We start from the raw sequence: 15,753 nt of genomic DNA, 5'->3' as shown, positions 1-15,753 counted from the left end.
TTCAACGGGGAGACCGAGAAGAAGGATGATGTGGGTGTCGAGGAAAAGGATGGTGAAGGGACGAAGGATAAATTGGAAGAGGATGTTGATGATGTAGAGAGTGTCCCTTCACTTAATCTATCAGAAGACAAGGTCGTTGTTCCAACTAAGGTGGTTGTTTCTGATGATTCGTTTGAGGTTATGAACTTTTGGGGAGAAGATCTCCCCGCTATTGTAAAAGAGGAAGTTGAGCAGACCGTGAAGGATGATTTTGATGATGCTGCGTTCGAAAGATTCAAAGAATCTGGAGGGAAGGTGATTGGTCCGTTCACTGTGAAGAAGGGTTACTCAAATCAACAGTACGAGTTGTTTCGTTACATTTTCTCTAGCGCCAATGATCCGAGGTAATCTCATGTTTCATGATTACTGTGTACGTAGTTGATATTAGTACATTCGTTTCGTTGTTGATTATTTGTTTTGTATTTCAGTGAAGTGTTAGCCCATTTTGGGAAGGTTGAGGTCGAGCGGAGGTTTTTCAAATGCATGAAACTGGAGACCGATATATCAAACAATGTACGTAGAAGTTCCCATTTGGTTGCTTTGAAATTTGTAGTTCATTATTTTAGTTAATGCTATTTACAAATTGTATGAATGACAACATAACAGATATTGTTTGTGTAAATGTCAGGTCATTGATTGCTTTGCTCAAATCATGAATTTTCGAGAGAAGAAGCGCAACGGCATTGGAAGAAAGAGAACTTGGTTTATGCCCACCAGAATTTTGGTATGAAATTTGATATTTAAAAGTGGACATGAATTTTTTGTATTTGTGCTGTAAACTTTGTTAAATCTATGTTTTTATTTAAAATGTAATCTATTATGTGTGATTATTGTGCAGAGCAAGTTACTTGGAAGAACGATGACTGTGGAGAGGATGGCGAAGCAGCAAGAGTGGTCCACTCTTTATTACGATGCAGATTTGAGTTTATGTCACACTGTAATTTGCATTTTCTTGAAACTTTTGTGTTGAATCAAGTGTGTGTAGTTCAATTTTCCGATGACGTTGTTTGTTTTACTTTGTCGCAGATGGTGGTACCCCTACTGGATACCGAGAGTGCTCCGCACTGGTTTGCGACGAATGTGAGCATGGATAATACAACAGTGGAAATTAGGGACTCGTTGTCTTCTGCAATGCATAAGAGGTCACGTCGGAGCACCTGCGTAGAGATGGTATGCACGTGTGTACATGGTTTGCTGTTTTATTAGTGTAATTGCAATAATCTCAACTGTGATTGTTTTAATTTTTTTGCAGCTCCAGACTTTGGACCAATTGTTTGCCCCTGTCAAGCCAAGAGACCTGAATTTCAGCGAATTTGTAATTATTTCTTCAAGCAAGGACTACCCACAACAACAAAATGGTCACGATTATGGAATGTTTGTAATGAAGTACATGGAATCACTATTCGAGGAAAATAAAATAATGGAAGAGGTAATGTAATGTTGATTTCTTTAGTTTAAGTTTTCATCAAGTTAACTAACTGTTTATAACGAAATTGAGGTGTCAATCTATTTTTTGATGGATTTGTTTCTATGGATTTGGTTGTCATGTGTATTACTGAATTGGTTTCCTAATGTACAATGCAGTTTGATCCTATTGAAGCCAGACTGGATTGTGTTGGGAAAATTGTCACCCACGAGAGTAACAAGGCTAAACATGTTGTGATGGAGGGAGTTAAGAAGCAATTTGGATTGAGCAAAACCAAAGTTCTTCCATCAACATCTACAACTTTACCATTACGTAGTCCATCAAGGTCTCCTCGAGACCCCCGATTCAGCACAGCGAAGGCCAGGTCCGAAAACATGTGGACTGGCAAGAGCAAGTCCCCGAAAACCCGTCATTCTAAAAGGCCGGCCATAAGTAACAAGTAGTATATTACAATGGTTACAAAAGTTACGTTATTTATATATTTAGTATATTCAGTACAATGGTTACAAAAGTTAGGTTTTAGGTCATAAATTATATTTAGTGAGTCATGTTATATACTTGCATCATACTACTATTAGGTGATTTGGAATTGCACTAATGTTGGTGATTTTATAATTTACTATAGGGTAAGACTTGTGGTAGTTTTTGGAATTTGGTGGAACAGATTATTATTACTGTATGGTGATTATTATTGTGAATATTATTACTGTTGTTATATTTTGCCATTACTATTAGGTTTTCGAAATTTTTTTACCATAACAATATGTGAAGTACATTATTCTGAAAATGAAATTAACCAATTTTACATTCTTTTTCACACTATCTGTTTTAGTCCAATGATGTCCATAGCCAAAATAATAAAAATAACTATACTTATGTACTTTACCATTATTATTGCGAATATTATTATTGTTGTTATATTTTGCCAGTACTATTAAGTTTTGGATATTTTTTTACCATAACAATAAGTGAAGTACATTATTTTGAAAATGAAATTGACCAATTTTACCTTCTCTTTCACACTATCCGTTTTACTCCAATTATGTCCATAGCCAAAATAATAAAAATACCTACACTTATGTACTTTCCCATTACAGAGATGAAGGCATTAATTCTGGCCTTGGACATAAATTTGGATCAAAAAGAGTAAGTACACTACAATAATAAGAAATAATAACTCTGGCATTCACACAATTTCCTTTGTAACAATTTTAGCACTTGTAAATAATGTAATTAAAGGCTATCAAAAAAAAAAGAAAGGTTACTGTTTTTCAAAAATGCAGTGTATTGAACATCAAGGTTTACAACAATTATATGGATACCTCCAACATATTAAAAATTATAAACAATGGTACCAATCTATTAAACATTAAACTCATAGTTAAAGTACAGTACAGTAATGAGACATAATAACACTGGCGTTCACACAATTTCACCATTTCTAAATAATGCAATTAAAAGCTATCAAAATAAAGAAAGGTTACTGTTTTTCAAAAATGCAGTGTATTGAACATCAACGTTTGAAAATGGTACCAATCTATTAAACATTAAACTCATAGGTAAGTAAATCATGTAATTTAAAACTTTGAAAAAAAAGTTGAAGTATTTTCAAAATGCAATATAGTGAAACACAACAATATTGACTAAGTTACTATGACACTTTTTGGATTATATTGTGAAAATTACCGATATTTATCTTTAAATCCTAGTATTTCACACTAGATTAATTACTGTACTACACACATATTGACATTCACAATCAATGACCAAATAGTAATTAAGAAATTTTTAATAGAACCAACTTAAATGCCTAGCTTTCCTTTGACAACATACTTAAAAAACATAAAATAAACATCATACCACATACAATATCTCTAACGAAATAAAAGTTGGCAAATGATAAAAAGGCAAATAAATATAATGAAATATAATTTTTTAATAATGTTTTCATGGTGCATCTTCTCTTTCTCCAAACTCCTTATTTGGTTTCGCAATCCGAGAGTAGTGTCTGCAGGTTTTTTAGGATGAGCTTGATCGATCCAACAAAAGTAATCACATCCTCGACTTTCGTTGTTCTCCTGAATTTAAAATAAGTACATTACCATATTTACAAAGCCTAGTTTAAAATATTATTAAGGCATTCGAAGTCTTACATAGTGCGGACATCCAAAGAAGCGACGACCAGGATTTGCTCTACTACTAGAAGTCCAAACATAAGCTAGATCACCACAGTAGCAATGGGGGTGTCCCCCAAGTGAATTTTTCCATGAAGGGAAATCCCTCTCGAACCCGTAGGGGTCCTCTCCAGAACCAGCCACCATGTTTTTTTTTAACAAACCAAATTAGGGTGTTAGTGAGGCTTGAAAAGGAGTGTTTCCCTCGACCTGATGGTGGAAATAGGCTTGTGAAAATAAATTTAGGGGGGAAACCGAATTTCTTTGAAAACGTTAGAAAGTACATTAAAATTGGGGAGCATATTTCGTGCTGCCCTTAAATTTTTTACTTCAAAGTCTTTGGTCCACTATACTTATATACAAAAGGTTGTGTCAATCACAAGCAGTCCAATCAAATTAAAATAATATTTTATGTCAACTCTATGAACAGTTAAAAGTACAACACATAAATATTTCTCCCCACATGAATAAACCACACATACAGCCGGTTTAGTTTGGTTTAATGGAATTGTATGAACTTTCTTATATTTTATGTTATGTCCAAATACACATGTTGGCCAAAATTAATAAACAAACTATGCAATACTTTTTCTCTATTAATTGAGTTTGCAATTTGTATGTTTATTTCTTTTAATCATATGACAACATGTATGTTAATTATTATAAATCTTGACGATACCGGAGTCCCTACTCTCCAAACGAACTCACTGAACCCAGTTCGACCTAGTGTTGGGCCCGGTGACACACAGTATGTAGTGAAGTTAGCTGTGGGGTACCGGAGTCACTACTCTCCTAACGAACTCACCGAATCCAGTTCGACCTAGTGTTGTACGGAGTGACACTCAACCATTCGACCTAGTGTTGTACGGAGTGTCACACAGTATGTAGTGAAGTTAGCTGTGGGGGACCGGAGTCACTACTCTCCTAACGAACTCACCGAATCTTGTTCGACCTACGGTTGTACGGAGTGACACTCAACCATTTGTACTACTCACATTGTGACTTGCGGTGTTTACGGGCCCGGTGACACACAGTATGTAGTCAAGTTAGCTTTGGGGTACCGGAGTCACTACTCTCCCAACGAACTCACCGAATCCAGTTCGACATATGGTTGTACGGAGTGACACTCAACCATTCGTACTACTCACAATGTTACTTGCGGTGTTTACGGGCCCGGTGACACACAGTATGTAGTCAAGTTAGCTTTGGGGTACAGGACTCACTACTCTCCAACCGAACTCACCGAATCCAGTTCGACGTAGGGTTGTACGGAGTGACACTCAACCATTCGTACTACTCACAATGTTACTTGCAGTGTTTACGGGCCCGGTGACACAAAGTATGTAGTCAAGTTAGCTTTGGGGTACCGGACTCACTACTCTCCTAACGAACTCACCGAATCTTGTTCGACCTAGGGTTGTACGGAGTGACACTCAACCATTCGTACTACTCACACTGTGACTTGCGGTGTTTACGGGCCCGGTGACACACAGTATGTAGTCAAGTTAGCTTTGGGGTACCGGACTCACTACTCTCCAACCGAACTCACCGAATCCAGTTCGACGTAGGGTTGTACGGAGTGACACTCAACCATTCGTACTACTCACAATGTTACTTGCGGTGTTTACGGGCCCGGTGACACACAGCATGTAGTCAAGTTAGCTTTGGTGTACCGGACTCACTACTCTCCTAACGAACTCACCGAATCTTGTTCGACCTAGGGTTGTACAGAGTGACACTCAACCATTCGTACTACTCACACTGTGACTTGCGGTGTTTACGGGCCCGGTGACACACAGTATGTAGTCAACTTAGCTTTGGGGTACCAGACTCACTACTCTCCCAACGAACTCACCGAATCCAGTTCGACCTACGGTTGTACAGAGTGACACTCAACCATTCGTACTACTCACACTGTGACTTGCAGTGTTTACGGGACCGGTGACACACAGTATGTAGTGAAGTTAGCTTTGGGGTACCGGAGTCACTACTGTCCTAACGAACTCACCGAATCCAGTTCGACCTAGGGTTGTACAGAGTGACACTCAACCATTCGTACTACTCACAATGTGACTTGCGGTGTTTACGGGCGCGGTGACACACAGTATGTAGTCAAGTTAGCTTTGGGGTACCGGAGTCACTACTCTCCCAACGAACTCACCGAATCCAGTTCGACCTAGGGTTGTACAAAGTGACACTCAACCATTCGTACTACTCACAATGTGACTTGCGGTGTTTACGGGACCGGTGACACACATTATGTAGTGAAGTTAGCTTTGGGGTACCGGAGTCACTACTGTCCTAACGAACTCACCGAATCCAGTTCGACCTAGGGTTGTACAGAGTGACACTCAACCATTCGTACTACTCACAATGTGACTTGCGGTGTTTACGGGCCCGGTGACACACAGTATGTAGTCAAGTTAGCTTTGGGGTACCGGAGTCACTACTCTCCCAACGAACTCACCGAATCCAGTTCGACCTAGGGTTGTACAGAGTGACACTCAACCATTCGTACTACTCACAATGTGACTTGCAGTGTTTACGGGCCCGGTGACACACAGTATGTAGTCAAGTTAGCTTTGGGGTACCGGAGTCACTACTCTCCCAACGAACTCACCGAATCTTGTTCGACCTAGGGTTGTACGGAGTGACACTCAACCATTCCTACTACTCACACTGTGACTTGCGGTGTTTACGGGCCCGGTGACAAACAATATGTAGTGAAGTTAGCTTTGGGGTACCAGACTCACTACTCTCCCAACGAACTCACCGAATCCAGTTCGACCTGCGGTTGTACGGAGTGACACTCAACCATTCGTACTACTCACACTGTGACTTGCGGTGTTTACGGGACGGGTGACACACAGTATGTAGTGAAGTTAGCTTTGGAGTACCGGAGTCACTACTGTCCTAACGAACTCACCGAATCCAGTTCGACCTCGGGTTGTACGGAGTGACACCGATGCACTATGGCAGAAGTCGCATTATGAATTTAGGTTGTTTGGGCTGAGTATGTACTCAGTTCATCATGTAGCGTACCAGAGTCACTATTCTCCTGACTTTATTACTACAGTCACTTTTTGTCTCAAACTACTATTGTATCATAACAATAAACTGTTTTTTTATTAAATATCGATATTTGTATAGTATTCAAAAAATTATTACAATCTTGATTACAACGATTAATACGTTAATGTAATCTTACAAAATTTATTGCAATATTTATTCCAACGAATAATATTTTAATGAAATATTTAAATCGTTTTAAAAAAAAATATTGAGTTTTCATTATTAGTAAACATCCTAATTTAATTTCTTATTCATTTCGCCACACATGTTTATTTGGACATAATATTAGGATATTTGTTGCTACATGTGAAAAGTTTATGTGGCCATTGTTGTTCTTAACGGATGGGAACAATGGGAACAATGGTAACAACATTTACCTTATTTAAATACATAATTTTTCTAACCACAGTCAACCAAACCAAAACAAAACCGAGAATTTTGTTGGTTCGAATTACGTCTTCCAAGGAAAAGTTAATATGGGGTTGGGTTTGTTGAAATTACGTTTTTCAAGGGATTGACAAAATCAAATTTATCTTGGGGTTATACCACCCCTTTTTTAGCCGTACCTAGGGTTATATTAATTATTATTTTTTAATTTTTGACAAGACTACACTCAACAATCACATCCACAAGTACTATATATACCCCTCTACCTCTCCTTACTCCTTCACATCTCAATTTAGTATTGTTTTCTTTCCTAGAGAACTCACTCCCTATCTGTAGACGTATGTATAGGGATAATATATAAAAAAAAGTAAATTATGTATTGTTGTTGCACCGAAGTGAAGATGTGTAAACAGAAGGATTGGTATGCACTGCAACCGTGTGTTGTAGGTGCATCAAGGGAATTTCAGCAATTCAATCAATCATCTCATAACAAATTTCGGTAATAACTCAACTCTTTATGTCTATTTATTTTAATAGTATATTATTACAAATTGTTTCTTAAAAATTTTATGTATGTGGTACATGTATATTCAGGAAATGTTGACGAAGGTTTCGGATGGGTGGAGTAGGGTGGACGTAACTACTTCCGATACGGCCACCCAAATATGCCATCCTACCGAACTTCAACCTCCCGAGTCGACAAGGCCACCGTGGAATGAGTGTTATCATATTTGACACAACGGTGCGCCAGACTCTCGAACAAAATGATACGCGGGAGGCAAATGTCAGCGCTTTTACATTCTTAGGTCAAATTGCTTCCTCATGTAATAAGAGTCCCGATGTTATAGTATATGTACAAATTCATCTCAATACAATGTATATTTACAGTATCAAATAATAATGATAATTAATCAATTAACATACTAAAATAATAATGGTAATTAATTGGTTCCATAATTTGTCTATTATTTGATGCTCAAACTCAAATCTGAGGATGTACATGGTTAACTGGTTTATATTATATCCACTAATAAACTATACCAAAAATTAAACAACCGTATTTTACGATATCTTGTCCCAATCAATCAGATATTAATTATTAAAATCATTTTTTTAAAGAAAATTGTACTAAAAAACTATACATACAATATTTGACTTAGATCAAAAAAATAAATACTACTATATTACTTGATTTTCTTTTTAATAAATTCTGTAATTTCATTAAGAACAGAATTAGCAGAATAAGTTAAATAATCTATTTAATTTGACAAAAAAAGATAAAAATAAAATGAGATGAAAAAAAATATCAACTAACTTTGCACCCTTCGGTACACAAAAAATATACATGTATCATTTAAAAAATGGTTTATCATAATTAATTAACAAATAATGAAGGTATCTTTATAGTAATAACATATTTCTACGTAATTATTTTTTTTAGGTAATTCAAGTAGATAGTACAACCTACTGATTTGACCGTATATGGATTGATGGGAAAATATTACTAAAATGTTTATTATTTTAAAATACAAAAAAAGTCCTCATTTATTTAAAATCGTTCTTTACGGTTTTGAAGGATTTGTTATTTACTTTAAGTGTTCAAATTATTATTTTATTATAAAACCGTACTTGGGTGAGTTTTAAATATATATATATATGTCACATCATATGTACTGTAGGAGTTTTTATTAACAAAAGACAAAAATTAAACAAAGGTAATTTAAGTTTTATTGATATTAACCCAGACAAAATGTATATTTAAATTAAAACATTATTTTCTTTCATATTGACTTCAAAGGTTTGTGTTATAATAATATCCCTAAATTTGTATTTTTTTTTTATTTTTAAAGAAGGTAGTACATCCTACAGATGTCAACTCATTATTGGAAATTAGTATTCCAATACAAACTATTAACAATTATTTAAAATCGTTCTTTAGGGTTTTGAAGGATTTGTTATTTACTTTAAGTGTTCAAATTATTATTTTATTATAAAACCGTACTTGGGTGAGTTTTAAATATATATATGTCACATCATATGTACTGTAGGAGTTTTTATTAACAAAAGACAAAAATTAAACAAAGGTAATTTAAGTTTTATTGATATTAACCCAGTCAAAATGTATATTTAAATTAAAACATTATTTTCTTTCATATTGACTTCAAAGGTTTGTGTTATAATAATATCCCTAAATTTGTATGTTTTATGTTTTTAAAGAAGGTAGTACATGTTGGAAATTATTTTACCAGGATCCAGATTTACTAACAAGTATGTTGATTAACAACCTAATATGAATTCTAAAACAATGAAAATAAACACATAAAGTTAGAAAACCTTACAGTGGGTGCAGCGGAATATTATGACTCCTTCCGTTCAGATCTCTAGCCCTTGATTCCTTTCTGTAGCAGAGCATCACCAAGATCTGAACCTGGATCTTCTTTTCTCCTTCTTTGATGCAGAAATTCCATAGTCTTACATACTATGATTGAGGTACCACTTGATGTGTGTGGGCACTACTCATACACTCAAGGTTTCGAAATCTAGAGAGAAGAAAAGAGAGAGGAAAGTGATGCATGGCTTTTTCTCTGAAGGAAACAATATGCAAAGTGATGAGTTTCTTGAAGCCAACACTTTCTATTTATAGAATTCCTTCTAGGTTTGAATTAGAATTGTATGGCATTAAAATAATGAAAACTATAAATGGTAATTGCTATGCATAGTGGGCGGCCAAACAAGGGATATTTGGCCTCACTTTGCAATTTTACCATTTTGTTATTTTCCATTCCCATTTTCTCAAAAATGCCAATTTTCCAATTTAACCATTTAAATGCCAATTCTAATTATTTCATAACTTGAAAATAATTATTAAATAATATTGCCATTTAATATATTTATTAATTTAGACATATAAAGTCTCTTAATTAATAAATAAACCTAGAATCTCTTTTCTTTACAATTTCGTCATTGCTTAGTGAAAATTCATAAAGTAGACATAGTCTAATTTTTAGAATTTTAATTGATTAATTAAAATCAATTAACTGAGTCTTACAAGCAGTATGGTCTCAACTAGTATGGGGACCATGGGTCTATATAACCGAGCTTCCAATAAGTCGAACCGAATTTACCAAGTAAATTCCCTAACTTATTAATTCCTCATTAAATCCACACTTAGAACTTGGAATTGCACTCTCAGTCATATAGAACGCTCTATATGTTCCACGATATAGACACGTCATTAGTTATCCATTGTTATAACCCTAATGTGATCAATGATCATCTATATAGATGATCTACATTGAAAAGGCACTACTGTTACCGCTACGCCTTCAATGTATTTTATCCTTAAAACACTTAACCCTGTATAAATGATATTTCAGCTAAGTGAAATGAGATCTCCACCATTTATCTTCGTTTGGTTAAGCTCGAAGGAAATCATACTTTACTTCTATTTGCCAAATAGAAGCTATAGATTCCATATTTATGTTAGCGCTCCCACTCAATTGCATTACCGTGTTCCCAAAATGTCTGTATCACCCTGACCCAAAAGTAGGCTTAAATAACAAATCAAAGAACATGGATAACACTCTTAAGATTGAACCTAACCATATCAGGATTGAGATCATTTGATATAGGATCAACAGGTGATATTGAATTGAATAGATATTACGGTAAGTTTTAATATATCTAATCAAAGTTCAATATCGGTCCCTTCCGATGTATACTCCATACATCCGATACTGGTAAACTTTGCCAATGTCCTGGAAAGGACATAACACTTTTCCAAGGTGTAAGAATACCTATCGCTGATTATACCATGTCAGTCTAAATCCAGTGTTCTGACAAATCAGGGAATAAAGTTTTGAACATATAATTAAGATTATATTCCATTGTGCTGACAACACTATAATCTTATCAAATTCATATGTTCTGGACTTAAAAAGAATTCATACATTATATACATATAATCATGAAATAAATCATGTGAACCATGCAACATAAAATGTTATTTCTGATCTTTATTAATAAGTAAATCTGATTATATGAAATGAGTTTTATTTAGGGCATAAAACCCAACAGTACATCCTACAGATGTCAACTGATTATTGGAAATTAGTATTCCAATACAAACTAATAACAATTATTTTTCTCACAAATTTTACTAATTTCTTACACGTACCCATTATTAACTGAGCTGGTTCGTAGTACTCACAAATTGAGTTTTGATTATTAGTAAACATCATAATTTAATTTCTTATTCATTTGGCCACACATGTTTATTTGGACATAATATGGGCATATTTGTTGCTACATGTGACAATTTTAGGGATGGGACAACATTTCACTTATTTGAATATTTGATTTTTCTAACCAAACTCAACCAAACCATAACAAAACCGGTCATTAGGTTGGTTCAAATTACGTCTTTCAAGGAAAATTTATTAGTTGGTTGGGTATGTTGAACTTACGGTTTTCAATGCATTGACAAAATCAGATTTATATTGGTGTTATATTACCCCATCTTTAGCTGTACCAGTTTGTATTAATTATTATTTCTTAATTTTTAAAAAGACTACACAACACAATCACATCCACAAGTACTATATATAGCCCTCTACATGTCCTTACTCCTTCACACCTCAATTTAGTATTGTTCTCTTTCCTAGAGAAGTCACTCCCTTCCTGTAGACGTATGTGTAGGGATAATATATATAAAAAATAAATTATGTATTGTTGTTGCACCGAAGTGAAGATGTGTAAACAGAAGGATTGGTATGCAGTCCAACCGTGTGTTGTAGGTGCATCAAGGGAACTTTAGCAATTCAATCAATCATCTCATAACAAATCTGGGTAATAACTCAACTCTTTATGTCTATTTATTTCAATAGTAGTTTATTACAAATTGATTCTTAGAAATTTTATGTATGTACTACATGTATATTCAGGTAATGTTGACGAAGGGTTCGGATGGGTGGATTAGGCTGGACGGAACTACTTGAGACGCCGCCAAATATGCCATCCAGCCGAACCTCACCCAACCTCCCGCAGTCCACAAGGCCATCGAGAGATGAGTGTTATAATATTTGACACAACCGTCGGTGCGCCAAACACTGGAACAAAATCGAGACGCGGGGAGGAAAACTAAAGTCTTACGTCAGATAAAGCATCATGTAATAACAGTACCGATATTATAGTATATCTCAATACAATCTATATTTACAGTGTAAAATAAAGCATCCTAATTAAATTTATTTTGGGATACAACTATGTTATGTACAAATTTTGTTCTATTGTGTATGTCTTTGTAAGTGTAAACTTAAATTTTATTTGGAATGGAACTATATTGACCGAATATGTGCCATTGAGTTTCACTATTTCCAATAAGTTATGAATAAAACTTGCAATGTCAAATTTTAAAAAACAATTCCATAATAAAATAAGTGGATGACATATCACCTAACTTTGTACCTTTCATAACTCACAAAAATAACTTCCATCTTTATAGCGAAAGTGGTTTCTACAAATTAATTACCAAATATAAATGATTTGTTATATATTCTAATAACGTATTTCTATGTAATTCCTCACATTTGCAGCGTATTTGAACATGTTGAAAGTTTTTAAAATACGTACGTCAAAGTCTGTACACAGTACGTCACAATCAAATTTCAATAATGCGTGACATGCGGAGCATATTTGGGTTTGATGAGAACAAATGAAAAAATATTTTCAATTTAAATATTGGGATATTTTGCCGTGTTCTGCTCTTGTTTTAATATTTGACATGGTATGAGCTAGGGTTTTCAAAGTAGATCGTACACCCTACTGATGTGACCTTATACGAATTGATGGTAAAATATTAGTAAAATAATTACATACAACTATGAAGTAATTAGTAATACCTTGGAAATTATTAATTATTATTTTTTAATATTTCATTTGAAATTTGAACTCACATCACCATTTTGTTGGGTTTATCCAAATACTTTTTTCCAATGCATTCACAAAGTCATCTTCATTGATAGGTTGTACAGTCTAGTCAAATCAGGTTTTAAATGTAAATATTTAATATTAATTTGACCAACACGGATTCATAACATCTTCATTGTAATGGTAGTTGGTTGTTCACTTTTATTATTGGAAAATTGTAATGTTGAATACTTTATTGTAATCAAGATGTGAAAAATTGTAATGTGGTTCCTACAAATTAATTAGCAAATATAAAAGATTTCTTTATTCTAATAACGTATTTCTACGTATGTCTTTCCAACCCTAAAATAAATTTTCAACAGCCACAGAAATAAATTATATGAAAATATGTTTGGAACGTATTTCAATGTACGTCAGAAGCTGGATCTCCCATATCTCAATAAGTTCAAGTTTGAAAATAACGTACATCAATATATGTGCAGAGTACTTCACATCGTAAATACAGTACGGTGCAATTATGTTTACTCAATATTTGAATTTAATGAGATAATAAGATTTTTTTTCAAATGTAAACTATAATTTCGGACATATTTATTTGTACAATACTTATTTTAATACAGTTTAAACCATTTCCTATTTAGGAGTTGTACTAATTTTGGACTACTACCCATTCTTAATAGTCCACGTTCTTAAGTTGTTGGGAATTATTTAAAAATTGTCCAAATATTGTAATCTTCTTAACCAAGTATGGACTATTTCCTCTAATTTTAATTTGTAGATACTCACTAAAAAAATCAATTGTTGTCGTATCAATATTTAATTTTCTATGTACGTCCCACAGTGTACTCACTGACGTTAAATAGAGTATTTCCTATACTTTAAATAACGTACGTCAGCGATTTCACAGTGTAACTTCAAATCAAACTCACTACATTATGACATGCAGATCTCATGGGATTCAATGATTTGAGTTAATTAAGATACTATATGAAAACACGAAACCTACCTATATTACTTAAGGAGATTTAATATTTGTTGGGCTCTAATATACTAATATGACATTTTTCTTATTAAAATTTAGACAAATCAATTAGGTCAGATTTAATAAATTATGATGGTAGTACCAACAACGATTATGATGCCAAATTTTAATAAATTATTGACTTCTGAAATGAGTGGATGTCATATCACATTTTTAATTTCACCATTTAAACCATGTACTTATTATTTGAAGATGGTGATGTGACATTTTTATACGGCCGTAATAAATCAATTGACTTCATTCATTATGTCTTCCATGTGTACTAATACTTTAAAGCATTTTATTTTTACTTTAATTCTGGAAATTATTATTTAAATCATAAAACCGTAAGTATATTTGTTTTTAATATAAAAATGTCACATCACATAGTACTTTCCCGATATTGCTTAGATTTTGTTTGTGGGATTTGATTGACCTTCTCCTTCTATTAAAATTGGTTAACTAATAAATGGGTAAATTGGGATTTCTCAGATTGTCCTAAGTGGATATTACCATTGTGAAAATTTATTAACTATTAAATGGTTAAATTGGGAAAAAAAAAATCCATTATTATTACATAAACCCAATCACGTGTACATCAACCCACCAAACCACTATATAAGTAAAGGTTAGGTTATCCAAACTAAGCATTTTTTTCAAACCCCGTTTTACTGTTACATACATCAAATGGACCCTTACCAAAACTTCAACCCTTTTGAAACAAGTCCTCAAAAATCCCCACCGCATCCTTTTTCTTCCACAAGACCCGTAGGTACACCGTCACGAAGTCCAAGACTCCGTTCAGCCTCCATTTCAGGATGTCCTAACTGTGCAAGGCTCGAGACTGTTCTCCACGAACATGAAAAACTTATAAGGAAGGCACATTTAAGAGCCACGGAGGCCAAGCAGGAGTCATACAAACTGGCGGAACACCTCTACCATTCAGCCCATGCCATGCAAGAAGCCAACACTTCAAGAGAAAAATTAGAGGGTATCATGGATGACATTCTCGACTACACCGAGGTGTCCATACCCCACTACCCACTTCATGTAAAACAAGAATCACCAAACACTACTCCAAGACAAAGTCCTTCACGACCAAAGTCCCCGTTCAGAGACAATAGCCCTCCGTCTCAACGGAAGTTCCCTCAAGTTATAGAACTTGATTGAACATCCGTTCAGTTTCATTCGTGGTATTTTATATATATATAGTGTACTTTTGTTACAACTCATCTCATATGGCCGTTGAATCAACTTTTTGTTAGGCCATTTAATGAGATTGAAGCACTTACCTCCATTATATATGTAGTTGTATGTAACTCTACTATATTATTTTAAGTCTATTTTCTTTCTGTCTGCAGTTGTGATTTCACAATGATCCACTTCAATTTTAATTCCACAATTAATTAATGAGGAATGTGACATTAATACTCCAAAATAAACCAAAGTACAGATTTCATAACAAATACTCATAGTACATTATAGCTTCAAAATATAAAATAACATAACTTGGACACTAACACAGTGCATCATTTACTGTTTTTGGGAGAAGTATCCACTCCTCCTTTGTCCCCAACTTCTATATCATCTCCATTTCGGTCCTCACCTTTGTCAGTCGAATCTTTCACATTGTCCTGTTCGGGTGATTTATTTGCACCAGAACATTCACCCTCATCAAACAGTGAGCAAACAGAATTAAGGATAGC

At 34.3% G+C, this 15,753-nt stretch overlaps 1 protein-coding gene across 1 annotated transcript; it reads left to right on the top strand.

The window, feature by feature from the left end:
• Positions 1-857: 857 nt before the first annotated feature.
• On the top strand, positions 858-2,180 carry LOC115710025 (uncharacterized). The gene is made up of 3 exons (XM_061106630.1): positions 858-976; positions 1,066-1,209; positions 1,292-2,180. The coding sequence occupies exons 1-3, from the start codon at positions 899-901 to the stop codon at positions 1,475-1,477; spliced, it is 408 nt and encodes a 135-aa protein (XP_060962613.1). The 5' UTR covers positions 858-898; the 3' UTR covers positions 1,478-2,180.
• Positions 2,181-15,753: the final 13,573 nt, after the last annotated feature.

The sequence above is a fragment of the Cannabis sativa genome, chromosome X (assembly GCF_029168945.1).
Source record: "Cannabis sativa cultivar Pink pepper isolate KNU-18-1 chromosome X, ASM2916894v1, whole genome shotgun sequence".
In the NCBI taxonomy this organism is placed as follows: Eukaryota; Viridiplantae; Streptophyta; class Magnoliopsida; order Rosales; family Cannabaceae; genus Cannabis; species Cannabis sativa.
This window is presented reverse-complemented; position numbering and strand designations above follow the sequence as displayed.